Source organism: Tasmannia lanceolata, unplaced genomic scaffold (assembly GCF_043159265.1).
Source record: "Tasmannia lanceolata isolate RefF3 unplaced genomic scaffold, GAP_Taslan_0.1 ptg000003l, whole genome shotgun sequence".
In the NCBI taxonomy this organism is placed as follows: Eukaryota; Viridiplantae; Streptophyta; class Magnoliopsida; order Canellales; family Winteraceae; genus Tasmannia; species Tasmannia lanceolata.
In genome coordinates, this window is record NW_027518680.1 from 10,871,341 (window position 1) to 10,880,701 (window position 9,361).

Below are 9,361 nucleotides of genomic sequence, written 5' to 3' on the forward strand. Positions count from 1 at the left end.
TTCTAGATCTAGTTTGCACAAAATGCTTGGGGTTTTGATTTCATTCTCTTGAAGAGAAAATTTATTTAGCTATAAGAATATTATCAGTAATTTAGGCACCCCAAGGTTGAAGGTATGGTAGCTACCGAGATAAAGAAATTTCCGCTTTTCCAATATTTTAATACACATGAAAAAGTAGATTAGAACAAACGCAGGTTCAACTTCAATTTACTGGGCCTTCATTTTATAATAATCTCTCTGTAAATAAGCCATAATCATATCATTTTCCTTTAAATTGAGAAAACTTTTCCACAAAAATATTTGCTTGCAATTGAAATGGAGGCTTGAGGAAGAGAAGTTTGATATGGTTAATTAGAACAAGGTTCCCACTAAGAAAAGCTAAAATCTTTGATTTTTGTAGTCCTTTAAGCCCAGTTTGGATTCTGGAAAGGTTTGGAAAAAAAATTCCCAGAATTTCCTGATTTTCTATTGTTTGATTACACATGAAAAATTACTTTAATCACCCAAGTTCAATTTATGTGTACAAAGACCTTCATTTTTAATGATTTCCTTAAAATAAGTCCCATCCATATCATTTTCTTCTAACCGTTGAAGCCAAAAAATATTCCTAAGATTCTTTTTTTTTACCAGAAATGTTTTTCCTGCAATCCAATCAGATCCCCGACTATTGGTTGAGGCTTTGTTTCTCAAATCTCAACCCTGAGGTGCGAGATTCGATGCCAGCTTACCTACCCCAAAAAAAAAGATCAACGGCCTGGATTTCGCATGAATGTCTTTCCATAGAACCCAAAAATTACATCGTTGAAGTGACATTCTGCGTGGTCATTCTCAAATAAGATATAATAGAAAGTGGACGAAAATAAATTTGCACCCCATTTAGGATAATTGGCACCACTTTAGCGTGAATCGAAGTCAAAAAAGAGTTAAAGGGCCACGAGTGCAGATTGGGTCGGGCCTCAATTTTGGCTCAGGCTGGGTAGGTTTGGGTTAGGGTTGCGAAAAGCCAACCTGATTTAATTTTGGGTTGGATTAGAGTTGAAGCCTTGGCAGCCCGACCCAACCCGAACCAACCCGGCAAACTGACCCGATTTCGGATTAGATGAGTTAGGTTAGGATTGAGAGATTTAGTGGCGACTTGGGTTAGGGTTGACTATCCTCAACCCAAGGCTCCGGTTGGGTTAGGGTTGAGGGAATGCTATCTCGAGTTGCGTTAAGCTTGGCCTCAACCCACGCCAACCCGACCTAAGTTGCACCCCTGTATAACAGTGGTGTGAATTATCCTAATTTAATAATAGGGTAATAAAAAGTGAGGACCATTCAACTCTCTCTCTCTAATAAATAACACCCCAGCCAAATGCCTCCTCCTCTTTCCTCACCCGCTGACAAAAATCTTCCCCCAAATCCAAAATGGGTCTCCCAAAAAACCTCCCCCTCATCCTGTCATCCACGCTCCTCCTCCTCCTCTCTCTCCTACCCACCACCACCTCAAAAACCCCAGAATACTTCAACGAAACCTTCGGTCCCTTCTACACCGACGATTACAACACCTTCACCATGATAAACGAAGCTTCAATCAGCGGGGGTGCCCTCCAAATAACCCCAGACACCATAAACTCCAACTTTAACCTCGCAAACCGTTCAGGTCGAGTCATGTATTCAAAATCTTTCCTCCTTTGGAAAGGTGACAAAAACTCCACCTCCCCTCAAACCCTAGCCTCTTTCTCCACCTCCTTCTTAGTCAACATTTTCCGGCCAAATAATTTTACCTCCGGCGAAGGTCTCGCTTTTCTCATCGCCCCAAATCTCACCATGCCCTCCTCAAGCCAAGGTCAATGGCTAGGGTTGACCAACCTCACCACAGATGGAAACCCATTGAATCAATTCATAGCTATTGAACTCGATACCTTTCAAGAATCCTTTGATCCCAATAACAACCATATAGGACTCAACATAAACAGTGTCAAATCCAATATCACATACAATCTCTCCAGCATCGATATCGAACTCGCCCCAATCGATCCAAAAAATTACACAATCTGGGTCGATTACAACGGGAGTTCTACCTTGTTAAACGTTTACATAGCCCTAGAAGGAAAACCCAAACCCATCTCGCCTGTGATTCAAAAAAACATCAATTTGAAAGAGATTATAGCACCCGAATCGTATTTCGGATTTTCAGCCTCGACTGGGAACACATCCGAGCTTAATTGTGTTTTGATGTGGAATCTAACGGTGGAGACTCTTCCAATGGATAAAGATCCTTCAAGGGTTGTGCTTTTACTGGCGATTGGAATACCCATCTTGACACTGGTGATTGTGGGTTGTTTGGTGGGGTATTATTTGTACAAGAAGAGAATTGAAGGGGATGCTAGTATTTTGGGGACTTTAAAGAGTCTTCCTGGGACTCCGAGGGAGTTTTTGTTTAAGGATTTGAAGAGGGCTACAAATAATTTTGATGAGAGGAATAAGTTGGGACAAGGGGGTTTTGGGGTTGTTTATAAGGGGTTTTTGGCTAAGGAGAATATTGAGGTTGCTGTGAAGAAATTCTCGAGAGAGAATATCAAAGGGAGAGATGATTTCTTGGCAGAGCTCATCATCATCAATCGTCTCCGGCATAGGCATCTTGTCCGATTAGTAGGTCAGTTTTTTTTTTTTTTTTTTTTTTCTGAAGATTTTAAAGATTTTGTTTTGTTTGGTAACTTGGTTATTTTTTTCTAATCGGATTTTATTTAAGTTAGTCAACACACACAAAAAAAGGGAGAGGGGGGTGAATGATATCAGCACAGGACAACCATGTTATGATAATTTCACTAGCTCAGTTGTTGCAATTCCCACGTTGGACTGAGAAGCGCAAATATCTGTAAAATAGATGAAGAAATGAGTATAAATGGTTAAATAACACCAACTCTACAGTGATTGGTTGTTTCACATGGTATCAGATCACATGTGGCCAACCCAAAAAGTGGGGTCACGCGTTTTGGAGTAATTGGTCCTTTTCAAAAGAAACAAAAGCCAAAGAGAATCAAATAAAAAATAGCCAGAGAGAATCAAAGAAAAAGGAACTTTCTTTGATGTGGGTGTTGAAATCAATCCTTGAAAATGAGAAGGAACTCTCTTTCCCTTCAATGTTAAAGACATTGTTTACCCCGTTTGCTTTCAGTACAATGTTGTGTTATAACTCTTGACGACATGTAATTACCATGCTTACTGTCTCAAGCATAGTTTGGTTTTTTTTTTTTTGTATCAGGTTGGTGTCACAAGAACGGAATGCTTCTCTTGGTATACGACTACATGCCAAATGGTAGCCTTGACAAGTACCTCTTTGGTGAGCCCGAGTCCGAAAAGAGCCTCAGCTGGGTCCGCCGATACAACATAATCTCCGGCGTAGCCTCTGCTCTTCACTACCTCCACGACGAATACGACCAAAAGGTGGTGCACCGAGACCTAAAAGCAAGCAACATAATGCTCGACTCAGACTACAATGCTAGGCTCGGAGACTTCGGCCTCGCACGTGCATTGGACAATGAGAAAACGTCCTACGCCGAACTAGAGGGCGTGGCTGGTACAATGGGCTACATCGCACCTGAATGCTTCCACACGGGCAAAGCCACATGCGAGTCAGATGTGTATGGGTTCGGAGCCGTGGTGCTCGAGGTCGTGTGCGGGCAGCACCCTCGTGTCAACATTGAGGGCTTCCATTTTCTAGTTGATTGGGTGTGGAGACTTTATAGGGAGGGGAGGATTTTAGAAGCTGTGGATGAGAGGTTGAAGGAGGATTATGTAGCAGAGGATGTGGAGCGACTGTTGAAATTGGGAATGGCCTGTTCGCACCCAACGCCTAGCGAGAGGCCCAAGACGCAAGCAATTGTTCAGATCATCTCTAGATCGGTCCCACCGCCTTGGGTCCCACCAATCAAGCCTTCTTTTGTTTGGCCCACGATGGGTCCCGTTGGGGACGATGATAGTTCAGTTGCCACTGGTGATACAATGCAGATCACATCGTCTTATTATGGCTCCGGTTGGACCCCGAGGGACAACAGTGAAGAACGCAATTTATTTTGATGCGATCTAAGAAGAAAGTGGAGGGGGATTCCATGATGACTTCTTTTTTATTTTCTACTCTTAAGCTTAGGCATTTGCCAGACATGCCATTTGGGGTATTTTATTTGAATTTGCTTAGTTACACATGACATGGTGGTATGCCTAAGTTTAAGAGTGGCAATGTCTTTCATTTTGATGTAATTCGTATATCGGAGATGAAATTGGGGTCCTTTTCAGGATTCTCGAAGTAAGAAGCCCTTGCCATCGGTTTGATGTTATGTCAAAGGGTGCTGGGTCAGTTTTTTTTAGAGTTGGAAGAACTTGATTTGTATAGAGTAGAAAGTCTACTTTTCTCAATTTGTTTTCATTCTACTGTACAGTAATACCTTTTTCTCTGTTAATTAAGTTTAGTTTTGTATGTCTTTTTGTTCTGCATATGCATGAAAAGAGAGTGAACTTAATATCTTGTGATTTACTATAAATCTGTAGATTATAATCAAAGGAACATGGTTAGTGGGCAATGATCGAGGGGATAGTTGATCTGGGAACACAAATACTCTGTGATAGTGATCAATCAATGATCGCAGATTCATGCTTTTAATCAATGATTTGGCCTGTCGATTGATGATCTGGTCAGTTGATGCAGCTTCTGCCTAAATGTTACATAAACATAGCTCCTTTTGGTTCATTTCTTTCAATGTCTGAGATGTTCTTTTAAGGCTTTTGGACGGCCATTACTCTTCATAAAATCCTCTTCAATTTGTCCTACGTCGTCTAGTCAATTATTATAGGAGGAATTCTAGACTGAGAGGAGCCCTTGCAAAAGAGAGGTGAAAGGGCTCTCCCATTGGCTGCACATCTAGTCAAACATGAAGGTGATTTGCAGCCAATGAGGGGAGCCCTTTCACCTCTCTTTTGCAAGGGCTCCCTTCAGTTTAGACTTCCTCTTATTATAGATATAAAACTAGGGCAATGATAAGTTCTTACCCCCTGTATGATAATTCACACCCCTTTTAGCGTTAAAAATGCGTTGAAGTCTGCCGGATACCCTCCTTTCAATGGGTACGAATTATCCTAGAGGGGTGCGAATTTATCATCGACCTAAAATTATTATAAGTAACTAATTGGATTTCTAGATTTATATTTTGACCATGCTATTGGTGGGCTATGATCGCCACTATGGTCAGTCTGGTATTGTGTTACCGTTCGTCGTCTCTCCATCATCGTTATTTTCCATGGATATTGATGCCTAGTTCTTAGTGCAGTGGCGTTTTAATGAGTTCATTTGTGATTCACTAGGGTAAAGTCTCCTGTTGATGTGTATCTAAAGTATGAAAATGCATTTTTTTTGTAGGTAGGCTAGCGTTTGACGGGGACCCCTACTGGTTTAAAGTATTAAAATGCTAATATCGACTCACACCTTAATGACAAGTGTGCTTATTAGATCTTGCCTTCTTATTCCACTATCAAAATATGCAATGTTATGTTGGAAATAATCTTGGGGTAAATAGATTAGTTCAACAATCTATTCAATATGTATTCCGGAAAAAATGAAATTGAAATTACCTTTGATGATCTTGAATGTAAACCTCAAACCCGTTAGAAAGAACCAAACTAAAAATAATAATAATAAATGAAATGAAATTTCAAATAGAGATGAGTGGTAGAGGCACGTTACGGATTAACGCTACCCTTAAGATAGATTATCGCCCCCTCCACGAATGGTATGCAATCGGGTTCTCTTGCGACCTATATCCAGGATACAACACCACTATACTTGTCTTTGACGGTGTGCACGCACCGGCTCGGACCTTGCGAACAACGGTTGATGCCAATCAAATTGCCCATTTAAAAGAGAAACTTGCAAAGCTTTGAAAAGATTGAAACTTTCAAAACAGTACTCAAGAATAGAAAAGAATGAATAAAACTTCAAGAAGAGGAAACGTGTGTGTGTCAGAGGAAAAGAGAGAGCTTCTCTTGTATACACTGTTGTTGTGTATATATTAACACTTTTCAACGGTTCTTTATCTCTCTTAATGCACACAACGTTTGCAAAATAAAGACAAAAAATAAAAACGTATAAAATATTCAAAGGCATTTAAAGATTGCATAGTAACGATGAAATTTCAATCAACCGTTTGAAATTTGATTCACATAAGACAAAAGAAAAAATCTTTAAAGCCAAAGCATTAAAAGCTTTAAATGATTAAAAAATTCAACAAATTGTATAGATCGATTACTTAACTATATGGGTATCAAAAAAGATTAAAAAAAAAAAAGAGAGACAAGTGGTCCTGCGCAGCTGCTCAGATAGCCATTTGGCCCCACATTTTTGGGGTGATCCAAAGCATTCATTTGAAAGGCCCTTCCATGGATAGGGTGTGTACCAAAATGAGCCCTTTAGGATCATTCTAACCCTGCCATTTGTGGAAGGAAACAGTGTCTGTCCATTTTCCCCTCCAGGCCTCCACCTTTGATTGGGTTAGGATGATCTTATAGGGCTGATTTTTGGTACACACCCTATCCATGGAAGGGCCTGTCAAATGAATGCTTTGGATCACCCAAAAAAATGGGCTACATGAGTTTTTGAAGCAGCTGCTGCATAGGACACTATTCTCAAAAAAATATTTAGGCAATGTTTACTTGAATTGTATATCGCCTATGAACATTAAAGTCCACCTTCTTTTAAGTCTTTGCACGGTAGAGGACTTGTAGAAAACAAGAAAGTCAAGCACTACAGGTTGTAAAATTTCATAAGAAAAAACATGGCAGCTAGCATGAAGTTTGAAGAGCAGAACTGTATGAAAAGTAGGGTAGCAAAATAATGTTGTTGCTCATATTATAATAATGTAATTGCAGTTTTACCTAAACATTTATGAGTGCTAAGGCTAAACTCATTCCTTGACGAGAAAATTAGAAGTCAATCAAGCATAAATATCCTGGATTCTTACATTTCATGCTTTTCTATATGAAAGGGGTACATGATTTTTTCTCACACAATCCAAACCCACGAAGAGTATTGATAATTCAACATAGATTGCTGTGGGGAAAAACCTACCATCTATCTATACTGGTCAAAAACAAAGAAAATTTTGAAAGAGAAGAAACAACGTACACGGTTCACTTCCTAACGGAACCATATGGCTCACATCCACAAATTTGTATTCGCAAAAATACAAGTGAAGGAACCCTAATCACAATCTAGATACCCCAGTTTTACAGGCCAAAAGTACCCATTCAATTTTGGGCCTTGTTAATTTTAACAAAGTATTAAGTAGGTCTAGAGGATTAATTGGAGGTAACTTAATGCAAGACATGCAAAGAAAATAAACTGTTTTATTAGGTTATGCCTAGACATGATTAGGCACGGTATCATTCTAGTTATGAGCGTTCCTCACTAACTCTAATCTTCACACTGACAATCAAAACATCTAGTCTACTTTAGTTTTCAAAATTCTGAAGTTATGTTTGAATCTTGAGAATTTATCCGATTGTCAAAGTTTCTTGCAGGTGTTCTTAGCAGAAAGTCCACCCTTCATATTTTCCAATGTTTTTGTTCTTCTGTGTACGATGATTGGTATTAGAAGTAGCGGTATTGAAGGCATTGATTTGGACTAAAGAAACAGGTGGGTGTTTTCTCAATGGCAAGTTGGACATACAAAACAGTAAAACAACGGTGACAAAATGCATTGAAAAGTCATCTGAAGTTGGTCAACAAAAAAGCACGTTCATTTGCTTAGTTTCTGGTAAGGTGTGAGGAAGCTTCGGTATTTCACTAGTCATAGATTGATCCTATCTTACAAAACTGAGAAGATACATGGAAGGACTGATTCAAAAGTCAGCTTTACAAAATTCAATGGTTTTATAGCGGGATTTTGTAAGAAGACTCGCTGGGCTTTGAATTTCGTAGGCTTCTTGGTTTATTTCCGAAGTACTCATAGCAAATATATGTGGAGGTATCTAACTGATTAGGCTCGTTGATCTGATGAAGTCACATGGATTTGCTTGGTTAGGCCAAAAGTCATGGCTGCCATGGCCATCTTAGCGCGGCTTTTGGGTACCTCGGAAAATTTGCATATAAGCTTATATTCAAATAGTTTCGGAGTTGATCTATTGTGAATAATAGTTATTGTAATAATATCATTAATGGTTTCCAAAGGGGTCTTAATGTCCCATTAGCAAATACAATTAAATTAAAATAATCTTATTTGCAAATAAGAACCAATTTTGGTCGATGAACTAAGAGACAAGGGGGACCAGATCCCATTGCATTTCCCTTTCTTTTATAATTTAGGAAATGAAATGGAACTTGTAGAACTTGTAGAACCTATCACAAGTTAAAAAGAAACTTTGAAAAACTGTTTAACTCATTAAAGGGAGAGAGAGACAGAGATCACAACCCTGAAAAAAAATAGGGTTCAATCACTTCACTCTATTGTATTTTCCAAAACCGTAATATAGGAAGAGGAGAAGAAGGCTCACGGCCTCTTTTGCACAAAAAGTGAAATTTCAATTCATTAAAAGAAAAATGCAAAAACTCCTCCTTCCAAAGTCATGCTCACTCTTATACGAGATAAAATTAAACATAATTTTGAGTCCAACAATCGGTTTCTGGCTCACAATTGGGCCGAGTTTGTTCAAGATCATTACAACCGATTGTGAGGGCCAAACCAATTATTGGACTAAAATCTTAATGTAATTTTGAGTCCAATAATCGGTTTGGAGCTGACAATCAGTTGGCATAATCTTAAACGAACAGGGCCTTGGTTGTAACAATCTAAAAACCAACATGGCCTAAATTAATTTTGAGCCCAATAATGGGTTTAATCAGTTGTCACAATCTCAAACGAACAGGGCCTAAGGCATGCAAACATCAATTGTCAATGGCTCTTGGAAATCTTCCATAGAATGTTCTTGAATCTTACCTCACTTTGGTTTATTTTCCGCTCATAATTGTCACGAACAATTTTTAATTCCCTTGGAAACTTCAATAGATTTGAACAGTTGTTGGTTGATCGGCAATCCTTCCACTTCAGAGCAGAAGATCATGCATGAAGGCCCCATCTGCTTTTGCACGAAAGTCCCCTGCATCATGTTTTCCTAAATCCAGATTAAATGTAGACATATCGACATTCACTGTTCGCATTATTCAAGTTGGCATGATTCAATAACACTTGAATTTGGCCCATTCAAGAGAAAATGTATGCATGCCCCTGATGAGTTAGTTATGTTCAAGACTATTGACGGTGAGATTTGCGTGAAGTCCAGATCGATTGCATCTGCATTCGCTCTGATAATGTTCTCATGGCAGCTTAATCAT

General features: G+C 39.1%; 1 protein-coding gene across 1 annotated transcript; it reads left to right on the plus strand.

Annotated features, from left to right (window-relative positions):
• The first annotated feature begins 1,342 nt into the window (after positions 1–1,342).
• Positions 1,343–4,459, plus strand: LOC143850896 (putative L-type lectin-domain containing receptor kinase S.5). Its single transcript, XM_077360178.1, has 2 exons — positions 1,343–2,638; positions 3,248–4,459. Exons 1-2 carry the CDS (start codon positions 1,408–1,410, stop codon positions 4,060–4,062), a joined length of 2,046 nt encoding a protein of 681 aa, XP_077216293.1. The 5' UTR covers positions 1,343–1,407; the 3' UTR covers positions 4,063–4,459.
• The last annotated feature ends 4,902 nt before the right edge of the window (positions 4,460–9,361 follow it).

Coding starts and splice junctions, on each gene's coding strand:
- LOC143850896 (XM_077360178.1), top strand. CDS start 1,408: ATGGGTCTCCCAAAAAACCTCCCCCTCATCCTGTCATCCACGCTCCTC. Junction 2,639..3,247: donor GCATCTTGTCCGATTAGTAG/GTCAGTTTTTTT, acceptor TTTTTGTATCAG/GTTGGTGTCACAAGAACGGA.